The sequence below is a fragment of the Phycodurus eques genome, chromosome 8 (genome assembly GCF_024500275.1).
Source record: "Phycodurus eques isolate BA_2022a chromosome 8, UOR_Pequ_1.1, whole genome shotgun sequence".
Classification (NCBI taxonomy): Eukaryota; Metazoa; Chordata; class Actinopteri; order Syngnathiformes; family Syngnathidae; genus Phycodurus; species Phycodurus eques.
In genome coordinates, this window is record NC_084532.1 from 15,197,329 (window position 1) to 15,222,947 (window position 25,619).

At 40.2% G+C, this 25,619-nt stretch overlaps 3 protein-coding genes across 7 annotated transcripts in view; 1 reads left to right on the forward strand and 2 right to left on the reverse strand.

Moving 5' to 3' along the window:
• The window catches only part of slc5a5 (solute carrier family 5 member 5), a 31,914-nt gene extending 29,300 nt beyond the window's left edge, over nucleotides 1-2,614 (reverse strand). The window contains 2 exon segments of the mRNA XM_061683742.1: nucleotides 2,539-2,572; nucleotides 2,575-2,614. Coding sequence (XP_061539726.1) covers nucleotides 2,539-2,572; nucleotides 2,575-2,614 — 74 coding nt within the window.
• Nucleotides 802-20,373, forward strand: jak3 (Janus kinase 3 (a protein tyrosine kinase, leukocyte)). 4 transcript variants are annotated; one of them, XM_061683735.1, is made up of 25 exons: nucleotides 802-884; nucleotides 1,005-1,133; nucleotides 2,528-2,778; nucleotides 2,875-2,992; nucleotides 3,440-3,557; nucleotides 5,512-5,657; nucleotides 6,017-6,320; nucleotides 6,556-6,672; nucleotides 6,759-6,916; nucleotides 6,988-7,099; nucleotides 7,194-7,374; nucleotides 7,536-7,660; nucleotides 10,246-10,377; nucleotides 10,483-10,570; nucleotides 10,776-10,900; nucleotides 10,970-11,108; nucleotides 11,297-11,448; nucleotides 12,910-13,060; nucleotides 13,185-13,312; nucleotides 14,943-15,132; nucleotides 15,245-15,369; nucleotides 16,465-16,637; nucleotides 18,091-18,208; nucleotides 18,294-18,407; nucleotides 18,689-20,373. In XM_061683735.1, exons 3-25 carry the CDS (start codon nucleotides 2,580-2,582, stop codon nucleotides 18,806-18,808), a joined length of 3,333 nt encoding a protein of 1,110 aa, XP_061539719.1. In that variant the 5' UTR covers nucleotides 802-884; nucleotides 1,005-1,133; nucleotides 2,528-2,579; the 3' UTR covers nucleotides 18,809-20,373. The 4 variants fall into 4 exon arrangements, with proteins under 4 accessions (XP_061539719.1, XP_061539721.1, XP_061539720.1 ...); XM_061683737.1 differs by having other exon boundaries at nucleotides 815-884; nucleotides 1,049-1,133; XM_061683736.1 differs by having other exon boundaries at nucleotides 817-978; nucleotides 1,049-1,133.
• On the reverse strand, nucleotides 20,134-25,527 carry LOC133406257 (N-acetyllactosaminide beta-1,3-N-acetylglucosaminyltransferase 3-like). 2 transcript variants are annotated; one of them, XM_061683744.1, is made up of 2 exons: nucleotides 25,422-25,527; nucleotides 20,134-21,955 (listed from the first exon to the last, which is right to left on the reverse strand). In XM_061683744.1, exon 2 carries the CDS (start codon nucleotides 21,943-21,945, stop codon nucleotides 20,788-20,790), a length of 1,158 nt encoding a protein of 385 aa, XP_061539728.1. In that variant the 5' UTR covers nucleotides 21,946-21,955; nucleotides 25,422-25,527; the 3' UTR covers nucleotides 20,134-20,787. The 2 variants fall into 2 exon arrangements, with proteins under 2 accessions (XP_061539728.1, XP_061539729.1); XM_061683745.1 differs by having other exon boundaries at nucleotides 20,134-21,958; nucleotides 25,422-25,524.
• Between the last annotated feature and the right edge of the window lie 92 nt (nucleotides 25,528-25,619).

Genomic DNA, 25,619 nt, shown 5'->3' on the forward strand with positions numbered 1-25,619 from the left:
AGCTGGGATAGGCGCCAGCGCACCTGCAATACTAATGAGGACAAGTGGTTCGTGGATTATTATTAATATAATTGTTGTTTTTTTCATGGCAGCACAGTAAAGTCTTGGTTAGCACAGCCGCCTCACAGTTCTGAAGTTGGGGCACTGACTTTTCTGTGTGGAAATTGAATGTTCACCTCTTACTTACATTGGTTTTCTCCAGGTAATCTGGCTTCCTCCCACATCCCCAAAACATACATGTTACATCTAAATTGTCCATAGCTGTGAATGTGAGTGGGAAGTTTTTTTGTTTTGTTTTTTTTATACTAACCTGTTTGGGGCCAGGGACCACTCCAGGGTGTATCCTTCCTCTCACCCGAATTCAGCAGGGCTAGGCTCCAGCACACCTGCGACCCTAGTGAAGATTAAGTTTATAAAGAGGATGGATATTTTATTACAACTTGATGAGCATGTTGTCATTATTCATTAATATGCCCAGGTTAAATAGTTAAGACATTGTAGTATGATATTATGAGAGATAATGTATTATTTTTAATTTATAATCATTTTAATCTAGTTTAACTTAATGTTATCGGTAATTTTGGAAATTGTGATCGCCCCCAATAAACACTCAAACGGTGGGGGGAAAAGAAAAGAAACTTGTAGGAAAACAAAAGGATACAAGCCGATCGATGCAACATAACAATAGCAATTAAGAAAAAAACGGATGAGAAATAGTTTTAGAAATCAGAGGAACATTTACCCAAAAAAAATTGCCATTCAGACCACGTGGCTAGTTCTGTGACAGGAAACTGCTGAGAACCTCTGTGCCGAATAGGGAAACCACAGCAGTCTGTTGCTTCTCTTTTTCTGTAAGATCAGCTACAATTAGTTGATTTCTGCATGTGAGTGAATTTACTTTAACTAATACATGAATATAATACGAATCATAGATGATTACACTATCTATTTAAGATGATGATAAAATTTGCACATAAGGTAAGCAATACTTTTTGTAACTAAAGATCGGGTCACATCTGCTCTTCTAAAACCGGAAAACCTGTCAAAGACTTCCTGCAGACACACATACAATAAAAAGAAGAAATCCTTGAACAAATGATCAACCTGAGGACTGCTGCCATACAAACTTAAAGGTAAAGGGTGTCTTTGTTGATATTTTTTCCAAAAAGAGCTGAATTTATTCCGTTTTATTTTATGAAACCGTGGGTAGCGTGCTTATTTCAAACCCAGCTTTTCTTTGAGGCTTTTGTATTTTGCTTCAGAATATTTGAAATACGTACACACCAGTAATGCTTACGTATTCTGTAAGTATATTTATTAGATTGTTAATAGATTTTTCATGTGAAAGAAATCCTATGTAGTGTTATGTATTTATAAAATATGAACCAGTTTATAAAATATGAACCAGTATAACGTCTTTTTCTATTATTTATTTTCATTATTATCACACAGTGGTTGCAATTCATCCAAAGTTATTGAATTTCTTCAGATAAAAATGGAACTTCTCAAACATTCATTTCACATTTCAAATTTATGCTCTCAATTGATGGCTGATAGACATTCCTTCATCATCATCTGTACCTCTTTTCTCCGTGCCACTATTGCCATGGTAATGACAGCACTCATTTTAGGTTGGGTCAAAAGCGTGACGTGATTTAATTGAACTTGATTTTCAACAGTTAGCTTTGAGTTCTGTTAAGTGTGCAATCATTACTAGACCAGTGATTCCCTACCTTGGTGGCATAGCACCCGAGTTTCCCATGAGAGGTCATCAGAGGTGCTACAGGGAACTGCTGTATTCAATTTTACTTAATTTGGACCAAAATTACTATTTACTAATCACAAATATATCTTTGTTCATCTATCTATGCCAGCGACATATGTGACAGACATTATGGCAGAACATTTAAATGTTTTTTCCATTTGATGGCAGAAGGTAAAATAAACCTCTGTATCCACCTGGTGCCATTCATGCAACAGAAAGTCATGGCTTCATCAGTTTTACATTTGTATGTTCATTTAAACAGGCTTCTGATTTCACACTGAGTTAGTCCATATCTGAATAAATTGTTATGAGATAATCATTATGTACACTTTCAAATTCATCCTGTGGGGCTGGTTGAACCCCCTTGCAGGCCAGTTTTGGCCCACAGACTGTGAGTTTGACACCCGTTAGTCTTCAATTAACCTAACATGAATGTTTTTGAAATGTGAGAGAAAGTGGGACAACCTGGAGAAAACCCATGCAAGCTCAGGATGAACAGGCAAACTCCACACAGGAAGGCCGGATTCAAATCCAGGACCTCAGAACTGTGAGACAGATGTGCTAACTACTACAGTATATTACCATGCTGCCTGCTGTTTGTTCAATCATATTTAAAAAAAAATCAGACCTGAGAAGGTGAAGGGCAGTACCTGCATATCATCCAATAAAAGAGGAAAAGAAGGCAGCAAGGGCTATGCTGTATATGAAGGAGCTTTAGAAATGTAATGCCCTCCTTCTGTGTCCACTTCTTTATACACAAAGGTCCCCCCTACCTGGAGATCTTCAGTGAGCTGATATCATCCTCAAAGCATCCATGGATCTCAGCGAGGAGGAGTTTACTCCTCTCATGATCAGAGACCGTGGAGGCAGCCAGAGGTCCAGTTCGAGCACTGCTTCCAGTCTGCAAGTACACCTGTACTTCTTCCCTCCCACAAAAGATGCAATGACAATACACATATCATCTGGCCAAATGTATGCTGAAAATGTTTGCATCCAAGCAGCCAAAAGATGCGGTAAGACAAAAATGTATTCATGTAAAAGCTTATCATGCCTTTTCCTCTCATAGCCATGGTAATGCATATGAGGATGCATGTCTTTTATTTCTCAAGGAATTTTACCAGTTTACCAAAGTCTTTTTGGTCTGGCATCTGGTGATCTCTCATTCTGGTATCCTCCTTCACACATGTTCAACACAGAAGAAAACCTACAGGTCCACTTCAGAGTCAGGTTGGGATATTTAATTGTCCAATGATCTTGCCAGTGCTTCAGAAATCAAATACAGCAACAACAACAACAAAACGTCATTGGTTGACATTCTCTCCCAAAAAATTTGTATGTTAGAAATTCTTGCGAATTCATGAGCAATTCTAAGATGGGTGATAACTTACTTATACACAGTAGAATCCAGCAGGGTACAGACTGTAGCTGCAAATGTTATCTAATCCATCCATGTTCTGTAAGCACTTGTCTGCATCAGGAACCTATTCCAGCTGACTTTAGGTAAGAGGCAGGGTACATTCTGGTCTGGTTACCTGCCAGATCTAGTGACTCATACTGAGGCAGTATAATGATTTAGACATGATACAACAGTGTTCCCATTTAAAATAACTCAGTGTAACTTGTTTTTGTTTTTCATCAATCTGTGAATGAGAATTATGTGTGATTAATGTACAGGTTTTTCTTTGGAAACTGGTATGGACAGGGACCAAGAATGTCATACCGCTACAATCTGACCAGAGACAGAATTAGTCCTGTGCTTGACTACTCTGTCATTGACTATCTCTTTGCCCAGGTAAAGAAAAACATGATCTATACTGTATATTTGCAAGAATGCTTACGTATAGGTTTTTTTTGTTAATGAACAATTTGAAACAATCCTTGAGACCAGTGGGGGTCCTAACTTGAATGGTCCCTTGTGCTAGAACCCCTTTTGCCCTCAACCCCAAATGCCCCAAAGGTGTAGTCAGTGAAAATGACCTCAGCCAAAAAAAAATTGATTAGCCACAATTAATTCATGATTTAATAAGCTGCCAAGTAACTTTGAATTGTTTTTTGTCTTTAATAAAAATAATCACCATTTAAAAACTGCATTTTATGTTGACTTCAGCTATCTTTGTCCGATGTTGACATTTGTTTGATTATCTCAAACATTAAAGTGGGGAAAACTATGCAAAAAAAAGAAAAGAAAGGCAAGTCGCACTGTAGATGGCCGTGCATCATCTTTTGAGGCAAAATATGTTCCAACATATTTGAGGAGTGCATAAAAATACAATGTAATTTTGATGTGAAACATGCATGAATTGAGCATGTAAATTAGCAAGTTGTTACATGTTATTAATGGGCCGTTTGTGGAACATCACGTGACCAAACTGGAAAACAGGTTCCTGTGTGCGCAGCAATAACTACATTGATTAGGGGCTGCTGAAATATTGTTTTCATTATCGCTGGTGTTTTCGGACAAAAGTTAAACATGCATATATATATGATATGATATGTAAAAACGAACTTAGCCTTAACATCAGATATGGTCATCTTTGGTAGCACTTGAAGACATTTTGTGTAAAACAAGAAATTGCAGTTGTTCAGAACAGTATTTCGACTGTCAACCCCCAAAAAATTAGAAAACACCGCAACTTGCAATCGTCGATTGTCAAGCAATAACGAGACTTCCATTGCTGGTTAATTTGTGTTGATAAATTGACTGACTGACTTTAGGAAACATGCCTAGCGGCATGTTTGTACATAATTACTTGATTTGTAATATTTTGGTATTCCTTTCATTGTGCTGTTGGTAAGTGGCACCTTGGGTGTGGGTGGTGTTCTGATTACACCCCGCCCGATTACAATAATTACAACGTTAGTGTGGTCCTAACTGTTGTCACATTATGATTGCCCATGAATGACTGAGTTTACTTTACTTGTAGTCTGCACTTGACGATTTCAAAGTCACGCTCATGCAGCCGCAATATGAGCCAGTAATCTCTTCCATTCACAAACATTAGCAAGACAACCCATACGACACCATCAGAGAGTGCAATTTCCACATACTGTACATAACACAATGATTTACATTTCATGATGTAAATAATAATCCAAATTATGCACTTTTTTGTACTGATGTGAGGGAAGAAATACTGGCAGATAACAAAAACTGCCATTGCTAAAGACAATGCTTAGGACGATGTAAAAAAAAAAAGAAAAAAAAAAAGAAATAACCATGCAGGATTACCCATCCATCCATCCATTATCTGAGCCGCTTATCACCACAAGCTGGAGCCTATCCCAGCTATCATTGGGCAGGAGGCAGGGTACACCCTGAACTGGTTGCCAGCCAATCGGAGGGCACATATAAACAAACAACCATTCGCATTCACATTCACACCTACGGGCAATTTAGAGTCTTCAATCAACCTACCATGCATGTTTTTGGGATGTGGGAGGAAACCAGAGTGCCCAAAGAAAACCCACGCAGGCACAGGGAGAACATGCAAACTCCACACAGGCGGGGCCTGGGATTGAACCCCGGTCCTCAGAACCGGGAGGCAGACGCTCAAACCAGTCGGCCTCCGTGAAACATGCATGAATTGAGCATGTAAATTAGCAAGTTGTTACACGTTATTAATGTGCCAAGATAGAGTATATTGAGGGTTTTATCAGCCCAAAATTGTGTTTTCTCAAGGTTTAATCTTGAATTTGACTTGCATGTATTTTTCATTGGTATGTTACTGATTTCTTCGGTTATGTAGGTACGAAGTGACTTTGTCACAGGTGAAGCCGGAGTGGCTCCACCATTGAGCGTTCAAGAAGAATGCCTCGGCCTGGCAGTGCTGGACCTGTGGAGGATGGCAAAGGAGCAGCATCGGAGTGTAAGGGAGCTCTGCAAGATTGTCAGGTATTTATTTAGACACAGGTGTCATTCCCTTAATCTGAGGAAGTGGTCTTGCAATTGGATGGTTCAGATGTAATCCCTGGATTCTCCTCCATTATACCGTTGCGCCACTTGTATGCAAATGACTTGCTTACATGGTAGCACACGCAATCCGGATTGTGTGACTGAGATGTTTTAAAAGTTGAAGTTTTCTTGCGGCTAAAAAGGTACGAAATGGATGCATCTCTATGCAGAGGACTTTGACACAATACACACAATCCCTTCTACCTTGGGGTTAATTTTCTGTGCAGCACTTTTTACCAAATACCTTTCACTGGATAAATTTAAAATAAGCAAGAATTGTGTCTACTCTTTCCCCTCAGCTACAAATCTTGCCTTCCAAAGCCACACCGCCACGACATCCAGAAGCGCAATCGCCTGGATCGCTATCGAATCAGACATACTCTCAAGCGTTTCCTAAAGAAGCTTGGAAACTGTTCTGTGGATGAGTGCTGCCTGAAACTGAAGTACTTGGTCGAAATGGCTGGCATTGTTCCCACTTTAGGAAGTGAAGTCTACCACATGAGCGCTGGTTCTTCCCATTCCAGTGGAACGTTCACTCATGTGAAGGTCACTGGGGAAACTGGAATTCAAACCAGCGGAAGTTGTAATCCTGATGGTTCCTTGGTGAGCTCAAGATACATTATTTTTGTTGTGACCTGTGCCTCAGCCTTGCACGAATGAAGATTTGACTTTGTTGGGGCAGCATAGTGACCAGGTGCAACCGATGTCCATTAAATATTTTCAAAGGACTTTTTCAGTGCATAAGCGCTATAGAAAATGGCTTGATGGCTGACTTGGTGAGAAGTAAAATGTAGAAATTAGCTGATTAAAAGCAATCAATAATTATCTTCCTTTGTAGGAGTGGCAGACTTTCTGTGATTTCCAGGAGATAATTGCCATCAGTATGAAGAGGGTATTTCATGATCAGGAGGACAGCAGGATGGTGACTGTGTTTCGACATGACGACAGATACATGGTGAGTTTTTCGCATCTGTCATGCCGAAACATGCTTAGTTAAAGAATGATACAATTTCCCTGCATTCTTCTTGATTTGTACCAAAGGAAGCCAATTTCAAGAGTCTCAAAGAAGCACTGTCATTTGTGTCACTTGTTGACGGCTACTTCAGACTGACCACTGACTCCAGCCACTACTTCTGTCAGGACACTGTGCCTGAAAGTATTCTGGAGGGTATCAGAAACCATTTTCATGGGCCAATTACGTAAGTCCTTTTCACAAATAATTAATCTACTACCACAACACCAGTAGAATTTTTATGACATCTCCATTGAGGTCGGAGTTTGCCGTCGACAAGTTGAAAAAATCTGGAGTTAAAGGTGGAACATTCCTACTCCGGCAGAGTCCCAAAGATTTTGATAACTTCTTCCTCACTGTTTGTATTCAGGTAAATTTCACTTTAATGACATACTGTACCTACTTACAAACCAACCTACCAACCACAATACTGTGAACGTGTGGTCATGTTTATGTACCTTCAGACTCCTCTTGGACTTGATTATAAAGACTGTCTCATCGTTAAGAATGAGCACTACCGTCTTCCCGGTGTCCAGAAGTCATTTTCCAGTTTAAGAGAGCTCACCAGCTTTTACCAACAACACAAACTTCTGCTGGATAATGTTCCTGCCAAGCTCGGCCATTGCTGTCCCCCAAAACCCAAAGGTTGCTTCCTTCTCAAACTAATATGCTGTACGAAGGATATCAAGAACAGAAAATCTATAAACATTAACACCTCAAGACCTCAAAACTAATTTCTTATGTGCCCTCCAATTTGCGGATTTGCCATATGATATCACGATAAATAATTTCCATTTCTTCTGTAGAGCTCACAAATCTCATCATCATACGTAACGGCATCTCTGTTGAGGCTCAAGGGTCCCCAACACCTGAGAGGAAAAAGTTCAGTCATCTTCAGTTCCACATGATCAAATATGAAGACCTAAAATGGGTATGTTGTTGAAGCAGTTGAGCGTTACAAAAACTGTCTTCTGATTGCATTTTCTCCAGGAAAGTAGCATGAGATGCTACCGCTGTTATGATTATCTACTTTTTGTAAAACGAGTGGACTATTATTCTGAAAAATCTTGATTGATCTCTAAACTGTATTAATGCAAGCCTCTGGGTTTTTAGGTTCTGTATTTTTGTACTCCAGTGACTTGACTCTTCTTCTTTTCCTTTCGGCTTGTCCTGTCAGGGGTCGCCACATCATGTCATCCTTTTCATGTTAGCCAATCTCCTGCATCCTCCCCTCTAACACCAACTGTCCTCATGTCTTCCCTCACTACATCTATCAAACTTCTCTTTGGTCTTCCTCTAGCTCTCTTGCCTGGCATCCATCCAATATACTCTCTCTCTCTCTCTCTCTGGCTGTGTCCAAACCATATAAGTCTGCTCTCTCTAACTTTGTTTCCAAAACATCGAACCTTGGCCATCCCTCTGATGACCTCATTTCTAATTTTCTCCAACCTGGTCACTCCGAGAGCGAACCTCAACATCCTCATTTCCGCGACCTCGAGCTCTGCTTCGTGTTGTCTCTTCAGTGCCACTGTCCGTACATCATGGCTGGCCTCACCATTGTCATATAAACTTTGCCCTTCATCCTAGCAGACACTTCTGTCACATCACGCACCTGACACTTTTCTCCACCTGTTTCAACCTGCTTTGACCCCTTTCTTCAGTTCCTTACCACACTCGCCATTGCTCCGTTGACCCCAAGTCTTTAAAGTCCTCCACTCTCGCTATCTCTTCTCCCTGTAGCCTCACTCTTCCCCATCAACCCCTCTCATTCATGCACATATATTCTATCTTCGGCAAATCTTTATTCCTCTCCTTACCAATGCATATCTCCACCTTTCTAACTTTTCCTCCACCTGCTCCCTGCTTTCACTGCAGATCACAATGTCATCTGCAAACATCATGGTCCACGGGGATTCCAGTCTAACATCATCTGTCAGCCTATCTATCACCACTGCAAACAGGAAGGGGCTCAGGGGTGATCCCTGATGCAGTCCCACCTCCACCTTAAATTCCTCTGTCACACCTACAGCACACCTCACCACTGTTCTGCTGCCCTCATACATATCCTGTACTATTCTAACATACTTCTCTGTCACTCCAGACTTCCATACGCAGTACCACAGTTCCACTCTGGGTACTCTGTTATAGGCTTTCTCTAGATCTACAAAAACACAATGTAGCTCCTTCTGACCTTCTCTGTACTTTTCCATTCAAGGCAAATAATGCATCTGTGGTACTTTTTCTAGGCATGAAACTGTACTGTTCGTCGCAAATACTCACTTCTGTCCTGAGTCTAGCCTCCACGACTCTTTCCCATAACTTCATTGTGTGGCTCATCAACTTTATTCCTCTATAGTTCCCACAGTTCTGCACATCACCCTTGTTCTTAAAAATGGGCACCAGCACACTTTTCCTCCATTCCTCAGGCATCTTCACACTCGCTACAATTCTGTTGAACAACCTGCTCAAAAACTCGACAGCCACCTCTCCGAGATGCTTCCATACCTCTACAAGTATGACATCAGCCTCTGCCTTTCAATTTTTCATTCTCTTTAATGCCTTTTTAACTTCCCCCTGACTAATCATTGCCAATTAATGATCCACCACACTTGCCTCTTCTACTCTTCCTTCTCTCTCATTTTCCTCATTCATCAACTCCTCAAAGTATTCTTTCCATCTATCCAGCACACTACGGGCACCAGTCAACACATTTCCATCTCTGTTCTTAATCGCCCTAACCTGCTGCACATCCTTCCCCTTCTTTAGTTATCTGTCTGGCCAACCTGTATAGATCAATTTCTCCTTCTTTTGTGTCCAACCTGGCATACATGTCATCATAAGTCTCGTTTGGCCTTTGCCACCTCTACCTTCGCCCTACGTCACATCTCCATGTATTCCTCCTCAGCCCTCTGTGTCCCACTTCTTCTTAGCTAACCTCTTTCCTTGTATGATTTCCTGTACTTTGAGGTTCCACCACCAAGTCTCTTTCTCCCCTTTCCTATCAGCAGATACACCAAGTAATCTCCTGCCTGTCTCTCTGATCACCTTGGCTGTCGTCATGGTCCAGTCTTCTGGAAGCTGCTGTCCACCGAGATCCTGTCTCACCTCTTCTCGAAAAGCCACACAACACTCTTCCTTTCCCAGCTTCCACCACATGCTTCTCTGCTCTGCCTTTGTCTTCTTAATCTTCCTCCCCACCATGAGTCATCTTACACACTACCATCCTATGCTGTCCAGCCACACTCTCCCCTATCACTTCCTTACAGTCAGTAACCTCCTTCAGATTACATTGTCAACCCGGGCCACGACCGATCCAGTATGGAATTCTTTGCATGAACGCTCATATTTGTTTGGCAAAGTTTTAAGCCGGATGCCCTTCCTGACACAACCCTCTGCATTTATTCGGGCTTGGGACCAGCCTCCAGTTTGCACTGGCTTGTTCCCCTCATAGGGTTTCATAACTTCAGTGACTTGACTTTAATTTACTTCATCCTCTTTACTTCCTGCCCTTACTAGGGGGAGAGCCTTGGACAGGGATCTTTTACTCGTGTTTTTAAAGGCTCCAAAACAGACTTTCGTGATGGGGAGAAATATGTGACGGACGTTCTCCTCAAAGAACTAGATGGTGCTCACAAAAACCGCTGGCAAGTGAGTTAACTGAAGAAAATACATAAATGATTTGTTATTTACCTCTTGATCCAGATGCATTATTATTAAACGTGTGACATCTACTTTGTATTTTCTGGCACTCAGTCATTTTTTGAAGCTGCCAGCATAATGAGTCAAATCTCACACAAACGCCTTCTCTTGGTTTATGGCATCAGTGTCCATGGAACAAAAAGTAAGTTGAAACCCAAATGCAGGTTTTTGACCTTCGCAAGATTTTACTCCATGATATCACAAAGGTTTTGCTGAATGTCTTCAAAAGGGGTTCACAATTTGATTTTATGGGGTAACCTTGCATTTATTCTTTTACATCTTCAAAAATACAAATATGTACTGATGAGTCTTGCAGCTGTTAAAGCAACCTTCCCTGCTCTTTGCAGACATAATGGTCCAAGAGTTTGTAAAGTATGGGGCCCTCGACCTTTACCTGAAGAGGGGGAGATCCATGTCAGTGAGCTGGAAACTTGACGTAGTCAAACAGCTTGCATGCGCCCTCAACTTTCTGGTGAGAAAATATTTTCGACATGGATCATTAAAAGCGTGACAGCTTTCATGAAAAGGAATGGTCTTGCAGGAAGAAAAGAACATTGTTCATGGAAATATCCGTGCAAAAAATATTCTACTGGCCAGAGAAGGTGACGTGTCTCAGCGCAGCTCTCCCTTTATCAAGCTAAGCGACCCTGGCATCAGCATTGCAGTGATAGGGAGAGATGGTAAGACATTGCTCTTGTCTCCCAGTTATATAAAAGTAGAAATATGTCACAAATGACATCATTGGTATAAGATATCCTTTATTGATTCCCAGTGGGGAAATTCAGAACGTAATACATTTGTATTTCATGATACAGTTGGCAACATATTATAATTTTGTATTGACACATACTGTATATGGTAATTTCAGTTATCCTGGACAGGATTCCCTGGGTGGCCCCGGAGGTGTTGGAGGCTCCAGACAAGCTGACCTTGGCGTGTGATAAATGGAGCTTTGGTGCCACTGTGTGGGAGATCTTTAACAGTGGAAATGCTCCATTGCAAGACTGGGACCTTCAACAGGTACAGTTTTTACTCTTCATATCAAAGACTGAAAAAAATAAATTAATTAATTAATTAATAAAGAAAAAATAAATAATACAAATATTATTTTTTTTTTATTAGTAAAAATAATCCATCCATCCATCCATTTTCTGAGCCACTTCTCCTCATTAGGGTCGTGGGCGTGCTGGAGCCTATCCCAGCTATCATCGGGCAGGAGGCGGGGTACACCCTGAACTGGTTGCCAGGCAATCGCAGGGCACACATAAACAAATGGCCATTCGCACTCACATTCACACCTACGGACAATTTAGAGTCGTCAATTAACCTACTATGCATGTTTTTGGGATGTGGGAGGAAACCGGAGTGCCCGGAGAAAACCCACGCAGGCACGGAGAGAACATGCAAACTCCACACTGGCGAGGCCCGGTCCTCAGAACTGTGAGGCAGACGCTCTAACCAGTCGTCCACCGTGCCGCCAGTAAAAACAATAATAAATCATAACAATACCACTACTTGTCATGTGTGTGTGTGTGTGTGTGTGTGTGTGTGTGTTCCAGGTTTTGTCTTCCTCTCTCTCGTTTCTCACACACCTGCTCCTGTGAGCATCTTCACCACCTGTGCCTCGTTCATACCTAATTACCGATTGTATTTAACCTCGTGTCTCATTCCCACTCGTTGCCAGTTCGTTGTACCTTGTCGTCACGTTCCAGCATTCCTTGTCACAGACTCACAGTAAGACTTTGACCCTGTTCCGATTATCGACCTTGCCTCTTTGCCTCATGTTCTTGGATACTGTTGCCCTTCTTGGATTGCCTGCCCGTGTACCGACCTATGCCCGTCTATTAAACCTCTCTTTTTGGAAACTGTCCATTTGTTTTGGAGTCTTGCATTTTTGGGTCCTAGCCTCTGTTCCGTTCATGACACTACTACTACTACTACTACTAATAATAATAATAATAAATCATTACAATACTACTACTAATAATAACAATAATAATACTAAAATAATAATAATAACAACAAATCATAACAATACCACTGCTACTACTAATAATAATACCACCACCACTACTACTACTACTACTACTAATAATAATAGCAATAATAGAAAAAAAGGTCTTATGTGTTATAAATCCATCAGTATAGATTTATTATAGAATATTCCTCCTGGTGGCATTACAGCCTTGGACTGCAGTTGCATCACACATTCGCTTGTGACTTGGCCTGCAGAAAATAATAGACACACAGTACTGTACTATAAACTTACAGTTGCAATACAAGTTCACAATCCAGTTGTATTCTTTTATGTTGTATTGCATGATTCGACTTATGATTTGTATTATTATCTTTTTGTCTCTTTTTTTAACCTTATATATCTTATATTATGTTGGTATCCATTTTCCTGGCAAAGAAAGAATTTTAGTGCACACGCTGCTCATATGACAATAAGCGCTTAGAATCTTAAATCTTCATTTGTAGAAGCAGCAGTTTTACGAGAGTTTCCGTGAGCTGGCACCCTCTCAGTGGACAGAGCTGGCTGAGCTGATCAGCCAATGTATGAACTACAAAGCGGCCTTTCGACCTTCATGTCGCAGCCTCATCCGTGAGCTCAACAGTCTCATCACATCAGGTGCTGGTGCAGTATTTATTATAATACAGGTGTAGGTCTCTACACACATTCTGACACAGTGGCCCAAACAAAACTCTTATCAACACAAACTACCATGAATGCTATTTTTCTGCTTTCCTGACAGACTATGTGATACTTCATGCCACTGAGCCTGTAACCCTCAACCCAGTGTGTCAGGCATCTAGTCCCGCCCTGCAGGACCAGACATTGTTTGAGGACAGACACCTACTGTACATCTCCCTACTGGGAAAGGTACACAGGAAATGCCTTAAGTAGGCTCCATACCACATTAATATATGACTGCAGTGTGATTGAAAAGTAACTCCCTATTTTGAAATAGTTCCCATTGTTTGTGTTTGCTCTTTAATGTATGAATATTTACAACAAATGCATGTGAAAAGAAAGTGTTTAGCAAGAGGTTTTTATGTCAAATTCAATATAGGCACCAGAGTGTGCTACCAGCTTTTCAAGAGGCAATAGAATCACCCGATTTCATCATAAACTCTTGTGGGATAGATGAGAAGACTACTTCTATTTGTATTTGCTCTTCTTTGATTTGGTACAGTAGCAAGCATTCATTTTGCATGAAAATCAACTCTTCAGTATTCTCCCAAGCACTGATAACTGTCCAGTGTGCATCTTAAATCACGCTAAGGTAACTTTCGGTATTCATGGTATCGTGAAGAATTAATAGACCCATAATCTTGTCCATAGTCATCCCACACCACACTAAATTCTCATACATTAAAGTACAAGCAAAACAACAAACTGATTTAAAAAAAATACAGATTAAATTGTCACACATTAAAGAACAACGACAAACATTAAACAAAAAATACAGTTATAAATAATTCATAAATATCTTAAAACCGGGAACTATATTTTTAAATCACCCTGTATAGGACCCTTACCAGCTTTCCTTTTTTAAAATTCATATTTCCCTTTAAAAAGCAATTTTATAAACCCTATGAACACAAATCATTGGTTAAAAAAAAAATTAAAACAACAACAACCACAACATCACCTGAAAATGTTTTATTATTATTTGGCTGCTTGCTAGGCAGAACCAGTGGCCTATCATTGGTTGCAGGCACCTACAGAGGTAGACTACAGAGGGTCCATGGGTCCACATGATCCTTCGGTATTCTTTCGGGCCACCGTAGTTGTTTTTTTTTTTTTTGTCTTTCGGATGGGAGTATAAAATAAATAAATTAATTAAAAAGCTGCAGTGTATAGAACAGCTACGTCGTATCACTTTTACATAAACACACAATGCCATTAGTGTCAGTACGAGAATAACACAGCTCAGACCTCAGTGATCTTATAGCTGTCTTACTCCTGTCACAGACAGACTTTAAATTCATACAGTAGGAGGAAGCACGGATTTTTTTTCTTCTTTTTCAAATTGTGCACTCCCCCAACATTTTGCACTTGGGGCCTCCACCCACTTGCTATTTGCCCTCATCTGTTATTTTTCACAATACAGAGAGATTCAATTAATGTCCTACATTTCTGGTTTATTCAAATTCTCAAGATTATGCTAAAAGTTACCAAGATGTTTTGGAATAGTGCAAAATATTTTTTCTCAAAATTGTCAGGGATAAGAATACTTTTCAAAATGTAAAATATCTTCTGTATTAAAATTTCTAAAAAAAAAAAAAAACTGACTTGCAGACTTTTGCCAATTTCTTGTAATTTCCAGCTAAAATATATTCTACCCATTCACCAAATTTAAAATGCATTTGAATGAAAATGTAAGGTATAAATAATTTGGGTAATGAATCATTTTTGACTTAACATTGCATGCTTTATAGACATAATAAAAGACTATTGATGAAGTTAATCTGATGCCCCCCCCCCCCCCCCCCCCCCCCCCCCCCAGGGAAACTTTGGAAGTGTCGAACTGTGTCGTTACGACCCACTGGGAGATGACACAGGTGAGATGGTTGCTGTGAAGAAGCTACAGCCCAATAAGCAATCAACCCTGGAGGACTTCCGTAAGGAGATCAAAACCCTCAGCATGATGTCTTGCGACTACATCGTCAAGTACAGAGGGGTCTGCTACAGCATGGGTAATGCAAATGTATTTCAAGGGAAAATAATGTTTCATCTTTGCAGCGTTAATTGCGATTTAGCGTGGTTCAAGCAATGTGTAAAGGTGATAACCTTGGATTGTGCTTTCAGGGCGGCTCAACATGAGTTTGGTGATGGAGTATTTACCACACGGAAGTCTTATTGTATATACAGAAAACAACAGACACAACATCAACACCAGGCGCTTGCTACTATTTGCTTCACAGATCTGTAAAGTAAGACATAAATATACTGTAAAAGTTTACAACCAGTTTTCATCACAAGGTTTGTGTGAATGTAATGTTGACTATGACTGAGATCATTGAAGGAATGCCAAATCTTCACTTCGTGGACAGTTACATTGATAAATAACATTATGGTCTGAGTCTTCTAACTACTATTTAATGGGAAAATAGCTGTCTGAATGTTCTGAGTCTCCCTACCAGTGTTGTAGAATAATGCTTCAAGGAGGGATTTGTGCCAGGCATAGTGCATGTCTCCGAAGATGTTGCTCAACTTCCCATAACGGATATTTTATGTTGTTCTTCTTTAGATCCCAGAACTAGTTGAGACTAAAATAACAACGCCTTTACTGTTTGCAGCCAGGTAGTGCACCCGATTTTCACTGATTTGCTTCAAAACTTGATTAATCAAAATTCAGTTCTACTACAGGATACTTCATGATCAATTAATCCATTTTTATGCCCGTACTTAAAACAGATGGAACAATTTTGTTACATTGAGGATGAGTCTGACAGAAATGTCATTCCCAACAGTTTGTGTCTGTAAAACCTCATCTTGCTTGTTTTTCCGATGCAGGAAGTGTAGCCAGGATAGAGATAGCCGTGTCAGCTGTGTAAATAGTATGACAGTGGCAGTGTGACACAGTGTCAACCTACAGATGAATTTAACAAAGAGGAGGAACCTAACACAGTGCATTTCGTAGTTACATGCTAATAAGTGATATGAATTCAGTTGAACTGAGTTTTACTGCTTTGTGGGGCAGTAAAGTAAGCACTTGTGTGCCTTTAAGGAAACTGACTGAAAGGCTGGTATCGTACGATGGAGCAGGTACAAGGTCACTATCGCACATTCAGTCAAAACTGCAAAAACTAGAAAAAACACACAATTTGACAGGTTCGTAAAGACTCTGACAAGAAGAAATTAAAAGCCTAGCACCTACTGGTGGTCGGGATGATGATCATTTCTTGCTGTTACGCCAGCTCCATTCCTACTGTGAAACACATCTACAACAAATCCACAAAATGAACACGCCATGCAAATGATCAAATCATGTCATGCCCTGTGTGGCAATATTTTCTATCTTCCAGGGCATGGCGTACCTGCAGACGTTACGTTATGTGCACCGAGACCTAGCAGCCAGAAATATCCTTGTGGCTAGTGAATCACTGGTGAAAATTGCTGATTTTGGACTGACCAAGATTGTTCCTTTGGACAAAGAGTACTACAGAGTCAAACAGCCTGGAGAAAGTCCCATCTTCTGGTGGGAATCTTCTTTTATTTGTTTTAACGTGACGTGAGGCCAATTGTTTTATTTTTGGTGAATACTGAAAACATTTGGGTTTCCCATCAAAATATGAACATGAGACAAGAGCTCAATATTTCAACTTTTATTTCCAAGTACTTATGTTTTCACTTGCTACACAACGTAGACGAAAGAAAGCCTATGGCTTTTGTTTGAATCCACCCCATTGTTCATGTGAGCAAAGATATTGGAACATGTCAAGGACCCGTGCGCTTTATCATATTACATTGATTATTCAAACAATAAATAGTGCTGAATGTCTATGCTCAATTTCAGATTTGTAGTTTGACCTGTGCAGATGACATTTATACAAGTTATAGGCATAACCAAGATTAAATTCAAACAGATGTCTATGGGTGGAAAAAACAAGCTTGTGAAGCTGAGAGAATGGAATGGAAAATGGAAAATTAGTTGGTGCCAATGCACAAACATTATCCAGAGCGGACATTACCATCGTTTGGAATGTCCTAAGGAAGAAATAAATCACTAACTAATGTACTAAGTAGCAGATGTTGAATACGTAGATCAAGGGAAACGGCAGCAGGTGATGACAGAAACATTGTGAGAACTGTAAGGAATGCCCTAAAACAAATGTTAGTGACATAAGGAAAAAGAAAAAAAAAAAACTCCAGATAGCAGAAGTAAAGTTTTCACAATCTACTATTTGCAGATGGCTTTACAAACAAAAGTACGGAGTCTAAACCAATAGATACAAACTACTTATTAGAGAGAATAAATTAACACTCTAGAATTTGCCCCAAAAAATACAGAGAGAGAGCTAATGTCTCTTTAATCTTCATTGATTTTGTAAAACATAATAGCAGCAGATAAATAAAATCAGAAGTCTACAGAAACGTGTTTTTTATTTAAAGAAAAAGATCGGCTCAACCGGTTCACCCTGCAGCAAGATAATGACCTAAACACACTCCCAAAACAACAAAGTGGAAGGTTTTAGACTGGCCTTGTCAATCTCCAGACTTAGATCCTATAGAGCATGCATTGTACTTGTTAAAGAAGAGATTAAAAGGGAGCAACCGCGAAAACCAACAACTGAAAGATGCTGAGGCTAAAAGCCCAGAAAAGCTTCACAAACGAAGAAAGTTTATGTGATTTACAGGCATGACGCAGTTATTGCAAGCCAATGATTTTCAAATAAATATGAAGTCTTATTTATTTGCATTCACGGTATTCCAGTATTACTAATCTGTTTCAATACTTTTGCTCAGCGTTACAAATCTTATAAATTGTGTACCAGATCCAGCTACCGCAAATGTTGATCTGTTGCCTCGTCTTTAGATTTGTATGTCTAACTCAAATGTTTTCAGGGTACAGCGAAAATGAAAGAATCTGCCAAACCGTTCCAATACTTTTAGAGGGAAGTGTGGTTAATTATTCATCTGTGTTTATGCAGGTATGCCCCAGAATCCATCAATGATTTTAGATTCTCCCAAAAGTCAGATGTGTGGAGTTTTGGAGTTGTTCTTCATGAGCTCTTTTCCTACTGCGATATGAACTCCAACCCCAAAAAAGTGAACTTTACCATCCAACTTTAATAACGTGTTGTAATTGATTTCAAACCATGCATGGTGGTTTGATCATTCATGCATGTTTCAGCTCTGTATACAGAGGATTGGGACCAACGTGCATGGATTATCCATTTCAATCCATCTGCTAAATATCCTCAAGGACAATTGGAGGTTGCCTCCCCCTCCAAACTGCCCGCCCAAGGTAAGTCGTGCTATACATTCAAATCATCTCATGGAATATGCAGCATCATATTAATAACCTCACATCGCCATCACCACTCAAGCTATTCAAAAAATGGCTGCAGTCAAGCACTAGTAGTAATTTTGCCTCAATCCCTTCAATATTGTATTGTGTGTAAAACAATCAATTCCACGCAATAGACCAAACGATCGATTAAGTGATTGATTGATGATGATGATGCCAATTTCTATGAAATGTATCTGCATGCAATGTCACTGAAAATGTTGTCACTGTCACACCAGGTGTACGGTTTGATGAGGCAGTGCTGGGTTTACAACTTTGAGGAGAGGCCATGTTTCTCCAGCCTGGAGGATCAACTAGAAATCATCATGCGAGAAGAGAGAGAAAACCTGAGAGACTGACTGGAAGAGCCTCTCGCGGTGCTTCTAAAAATGGCAAAACGGCATGCTTGCAGCTGCTCTGCAACCTTCATAGTCCACACAAGATTAGACATACAATAAGATTAAACATATTCCCGCAGTTCCTCATATTTGCTCCACATCCAACTATAACATTAACCCGAGCTGAACATTTCTCGTGTTAATGATAAGTCAAAATATTTCACTGATTTTCCCGCTGTAATTTCAGGTACCTTTTGGTGTCATGGTGACAGTAATAATTAATGTGGAACTGGGAAATAGTGATTGAGTTTTCTTTGCTGTTGCATGCACTTTAAATTATTGTGCAATTGGACGGAAACATAGATGAGTTGTTGAATGCTTGATGACACGATTCCAACTAAACCCATTCCAAACCTCAGCAACCAACCTCGGATAAAGTGCTGATGAAAAGTAAAGCAAGCTGAAGACAAATGCATTTGTTCTTAATGAGTGGACGATAACAATAAGCAGTATAGAGGGCACTAAAACTTGTACCAGGAACACGTGTCATAAAGCGTCATTAAATAAATAAATGATAAGGTCCATCCGATGAGCTGGTGATTCACTAGAAGTTTATAAGAGCGTATTTTTTCAATTTTGGTGTGTGTGTGGAAGACGTTTCAGTTGGAGGAACTGACAAAAAGTGGGTTGTCTTTTTGGAATACACAAAAAGTGAAAGACGAGTATGGCTGAGATTGATTGGCAACCAGTCCAGCGGGTAGCCTGCCTCTCTCCCAGCTGGGGTATTGTCCAGCTCAAGATGACCTAATGAGGACAAGCGCTCAAGTAAATGGATGGCTGGATGGATGGATAATTAGAATGTATATTAAGATTTCATTTGTACATAAAAAAAAAAAAAAAGAATCCGCCTTCACCATATGCTAAATGCTTTTAAATGATGCACATTTGTGGTAAAATATAACATTTCAAGTATATGACTGCATTTTATTTTTGTTTTATATATATATGACCGACTGGTTAGAGCGTCAGCCTCACAGTTCTGAGGACCCGGGTTCAATCCCTGGCCCCGCCTGTGTGGAGTTTGCATGTTCTCCACGTGCCTGCGTGGGTTTTCTCCGGGCACTCCGGTTTCCTCCCACATCCCAAAAACATGCATTAATTGGAGACTCTAAATCGCCCGTAGGTGTGACTGTGAGTGCGAATGGTTGTTTGTTTGTATGTGCCCTGCGATTGGCTGGCAACCACTTAAGGGTGTACCCCGCCTCCTACCCGATGACAGCTGGGATAGGCTCCAGTGCGCCCATTACCCTAGTGAGGAGAAGCGGCTCAGAAAATGGATGGATGGATATATATATATATTAGTTTATTTTCGACTTGTACAACCTTAAGCAGAGGTGGGCAAAGTATGGCCAGTGGGCCACATAATTGCTCTACTCTTTAATCTTGGCCACCAAGCATTTATATCATCAAGAGCCCTGTAATATTTGTTGCCATTTTTCCAGATAAAATTGCTTGATTAAAATGTATTTACTGACTCTGATTCTTTTTCAGTCATTATTACAAATAAAAACAAATTAGTAAAATAAAAAATACATATACATTTTGAGAATGCAAATTATTTTTTTCATTAAAATAAACAATTTGATATTTCACATACACATTTGATCTTTTTTTTGTTTTTAACCTAAGGCTTTTCATCGAGCAATGATTAATGCTTACGTTGTTGGACAAAGATGGAATGTAAATAAGTGCTCAAGTTTTTCTCGTGAAACATTTCTCATAAGAACAAGTTGACCTGATTCCTTCTAGTGACAGGACAGCTGCTCCTCCATGTCCTGGGAAGTGGGTGTGACTGACTGCCTGGCCATGTTGTTGACAGTCATCCTCACCAGCTGAGTGCAAAGCTCTGCTCAAACCATCCACATGAAGACATGGAGGACCACCCCTGCTCTGCACGTGAATGCAATGATTTGATTGATTGATGATGAATGATTGATGAGTCACTGTTTAATTATTGCAAGTTTCTCCCCAGAAGGACCGCATTTGTGAGCACGATCATGTATTCTGTGCCACATGAGGTACATCTGAGCCGGAAGGAATCGGTGGACCAGCAGCATATCTTTATAGTAGCAAGGGTCGTATCCGTCTAGATTGCTGGCAGGAATGTACAGTCCCGCTGTCTTCACCCCCATATGGGAGCTTGGGCCAATCCCTGCTTTAGCAAGACACATCCCCATGTAAACATCATCGATGGGAAGGATGGTAATGGAATGGGACATCTTGTAGATGACTAAGGCTGTGTAGCCTGACAGCAGGAAACCGCCGCCCCCACAATAGGGTGGATATGAGTCCGACTCCTGCACCTGAACCGGGATGTAATACTTGCTCCCAGGTGACCTAATGGGCCCTACATTCTGGATCAGATGACCAGTGAAGAGATGTTTGCTTCCATCGTTGTCTTGAAAGCTCTGGAGGAATTCCACCATATTGTCTGTGTTGGCAAAAACGTCATCGTCACCATTTAACAGGAAGCGAGCATTTGGACAGTTTATTTCCATCCATTCCAGGAAAAGCACTTGCTTCAAGGTGAGGTTGTAGAAGGAGTCAGCAAAATCCCACTGGAGGATGTCTTTGTACTCGCGCTGCTCTATTTGGAGGAGCTTGTTCAGCCTCATCTTCTCAAAGCCTTGATTCGTCGTACCCGAAAGGAAAACTCTTTTGATCCAAACCCCGTTGTGTAATCGTTCCTTAGCCCAGGTCTTGCGCAGCACCTCCCGGCGATCGTAGTTCGCAGGTGAGCTTTTAATGACCAATAATAGGAAAACATCCCCCGACTGATCAGCTCCGCCGCATTTATGAGGAAGGTCCAGCAGGATACGGAATCGCCGGCAGTGGCTATAGTACAGAAAGTCTTTAATAGCACCAGGGAGAGCGGCAAAGCCTGACATGTTGGCTACAGACATGTTTTGGTGACAAACTTCCCTTGGCCAGGTGAAGTGTTTGGTCTTGTTGGCGGCCTCCGTAACGCTATTGCGATCCTCTCTCATGCCTGCTTGGAGGTGAATGTTCTTTCGGTCAGTAAAATCTATAAGGAGATGGACGATAAACACGCTTAGACTTCCAAAGAGCAACCATGTTCGGGCTCTCAAGTGGATCATCCTTGAAACTCTGCTGAGAGAAAGTGCAAGATATGATTTATTCACAAATGAAATGTAATACAAATGCACAATTTAATACATTATAGGGGGAAATGGGGTAATGTAATGGGGTACTGTGAGAAATTGGGTAATGTAAGACACCCCCTGTATCTAGCCAACAGAAGAAATTCGTGGTCATGTGACCACGTTATTTTTAAGCCCCTCCTATTTCACCTGAACCACAAAGAAAATCAAGAAAAAAGAAAAGAGATCAACATAAGATTGTCCGCCTTGGAAACCAGTCGTCAATGGCACCCATGGGTTTTTCTAGTCCACTAGTGTGTGTTTTTGTTTGTTTGGTAACACTAATGTTTTTTGGGGGTAGTTTTTGTATTTCAACTGGTGCACATAATTCAATGACCACCGATGTGCACATACGACTTTGATTTCACTGTTAGTCCCTTTTCTTCGTGAGCTGCCTGAAGTATAGTCGTAACAGTGACAAAAGTAGTATGAACAACTCTCACTATGATGTAGTGCAGTTCTACACCACAACACAATAAATAAATAATGAATAAACATAAACAGCAGCCAAATTAACCTGTCACACAGGTTCAATCAAAACGGAACATTGTTATCAAAATACAACACAATAAATAAATAATTAATCAACATAAACAGCAGGCAAATTAACCTGTCACACAGGTTCAATCAAAACGGAACATTATCAAAATATTTCATACAGCATTTGTATGGAATATCATTATTTTGTGCCATAATGTTGTTATTGGTCTGCTGTACAGTATCAAATATGATTTCAGCACCTAAACATAACATGGAATATGAATGTAAAAGTCACTACAGTAAATCTATAAATTAAATTATTTAGTCAGTTCCCCCTAACATAGGAAGTATTATGACATCAACGCATGCAACACGGCTCATTTGGACAGTTAAATTTACAGGAATGAAATTCACATTGTATGCAAGTAAATGTGGTTTGTTGCCTTGTTACAAGTAAATTTTGACCTTAGGGGTCCCCCTTGAAATTCATTCGTCACTAAAAACTAACCAGCTGAGAGGTTATTTTCCCTCTATAGTATATTAAAGTATAGTGAACTTGTTTTTTGTTGTTGTTCTTTTTCACCTTAACATCGACACTGTTACGTAAAAAAAGAGCAGACATGAGGTGACCTGGCGAGAATGCTTGCATGCTCTGCTGGTGCAATGGGTGTGGGGTGGAAAGTAATTACTAGTAGTCATGTCACCTTCAGCTGGATGGAATATGTTGCATATGTACAAAATGTTGAAGGGTAGAAAACCTGTCCTCCACTGTCGACAGCCAATAAAAACACAAATGAGCAAATATAAACCCCGAAGGATGACGCACTCCTTTCTTACGTCACAATAAAACACAAGGGTTGATTGAACCGTCAACGGCACACGGAAACGCCTGTAATAATGCTTTAGTAAAAACAATAGTGGTAGTGTGCGTGTGTGTGTGTGTGTGTGTGTGTGTGTGATAACGAAAGCTGTATTTAGTGTACTGCATGTGGGAAGCAAAGAGGTGCATCATATATTTACTATTCACCAATGTAGTCCTAATATAAAGGGCAAAAAATGCAATTAACTAATGATACACAAAAATACATTCGTCGACGGTGTGGAGGCAGCTGCTGGCAGAAATCTTTCATGATCAAAATATGTTCGTAGACGGGGATGGAGAGTCCCGAGGGAATTTTTGCGTGATCGAAATAAATTAGGCGAAGGGGGGCAGTTTGTCCACCAAAATCTGTTTGTATGCCCACCCTGAGTTGGACGTCCTGAGCCTCCCTTGGCAAGCACAATCACAGTGTGACTTTTGCACTGAGGGTGTGTTCAAAGGTTATCCAATTTTGTACTGGATAGATTTTTACACTGTGTGTGCATACCAGGCATATTAATAATGGAACATTGTGAAAGATCAATTTATAAGTTAGATAAGACAGTTGCGTCCGTGTCCACTAGTGCTAAAGCAGACACAGAAGTAGGACTGTACAGTACTGTAAGTAACATTCTCACAGGTGAAACCTGTTACATAGCGTTTCCTTCACAGATCAAATCTTTAGAAACATTGCGTAAAAACAGCATGAGCTACCACCTCCACCCTATTTTTATTTTTCATTACATTAATTGAATTTTTCATTGAAATAAAAAATACACATAAATCTTAATATCCCATACTGAAACGTATACGGCTGGTCCGAAAAGACTGATAGCCTGATTAGACTGGTTTAGAGTTTAGACAAGTGCTTTAATTTCTCGTACTATTTCAGTTTCACACCCCCCCCCCCCCCCCAAAAAAAAAAAAAAAAAAGTTGCGTTGAGCCTTCAAATGATAATTCCCTACTCTATTCTATTTTGAAGGTTTTGGGGGGACTTTGTACATTCGTTGTGTTCTTTGATATGATACAATCTTAAAAATTCATAATAAACATATCATTCAATAAATACCTTTCTGAACGTGTCAATTACAAACTGAGCATTCACCGGAAAAGTACTTGATTTTAACGTGTACATAAGTTGGACATGATTCAAATGTGACTCTTAAAAGTCACGCTCAACCGGAGCAGTTGCTTCACAGCGATCTGGCAGAAAATGGAGTATGTGGAAATATGATATTAGTCACCACGTATTGTATTGTACTGTCTCGTGAAATTGAAATGTTGCATCGGCATCTACATATCAGAGAAGCTTTAGGACAAAACAAAGGTGATGAGAGACTTTTCAAAGGAGGAAGCTAAGTTGAAGTGGAAAGAAAGAAAGAAAGAAAGAAAGAAAGAAAGAAAGAAAGAAAGAAAGAAAAGAAAGAAAGAAGTAGACGACAAGTAGAAGTTGTATAACTACCACCTTTTGCCTTTACAAATCTTGGGACAATGCTCACTTTTGACTAACAGACAGATTACAGTAATTATGATACGAATTAGTAAAACCGCACTTGCATTATACTGACTTACTCACGTAACCTATATTTAAGTTTAACCACAAAAAAAAAAAAACTGAAATGTAAAAAGAGTGAATTGTCGACGTATTTTGGAGGTCATAAATCCACCTCGGAGGGCTCCAAACGTGCAATTATGCCTCATAATGCTCAATAGTCATCCTAAACTGTGGTATTGTAAAAATGTTTGCTGGGGAAAAAAACCGTTAAAAGGGTGTCAACAACCGATAAAACCGAAAGCTTGTATTTTACTTCTTACTCAAGCGATCTCAAAATTTTTTTTTTTTGTCATTTTATACTTAGAACAAGTTTCTTCGAAATTGGAGCGACTTGATTTTTTTTCCCCATAAATACATGCAACGAAATTTAAATGCCTCGCAGTTTGTTTGTTTTGTTGTTGTTGTTATTATTAAAGGGGGGGGGGCGGGGCTCAAAAGCGGCCGTTATTCAAATATTTTGAAAGTGGGATCAACACTTCATAGGAATATGTTAAAGAGAAATGGATGCGTGTACTTACTTCGTGAAGGAGCTTCGTCAGCCTGCACGGTTGGATTGTGCGTGTGCGTATATGGACACCCCGCCGGTGTGTCAAGGCACCAGGCTGTCACCCAGTCAACGGGCGGGGCCACATGCCTGCCAAACACCCCATGATCCAACCACGCTCATCTGCTCGGGCACTTTCTTTCATTTTGATGAGGCAAGGTACACTTTCTTC

Bases quoted from the DNA above. Each gene is read 5' to 3' on its own strand.
- LOC133406257 (XM_061683744.1), bottom strand. From the start codon at position 21,945: ATGATCCACTTGAGAGCCCGAACATGGTTGCTCTTTGGAAGTCTAAGC.
- jak3 (XM_061683735.1), top strand. From the start codon at position 2,580: ATGGATCTCAGCGAGGAGGAGTTTACTCCTCTCATGATCAGAGACCGT. The intron at 2,993-3,439 runs GTTGGGATATTT...ATTAATGTACAG, and splicing joins CAGGTCCACTTCAGAGTCAG to GTTTTTCTTTGGAAACTGGT. The intron at 3,558-5,511 runs GTAAAGAAAAAC...TCGGTTATGTAG, and splicing joins TTGACTATCTCTTTGCCCAG to GTACGAAGTGACTTTGTCAC.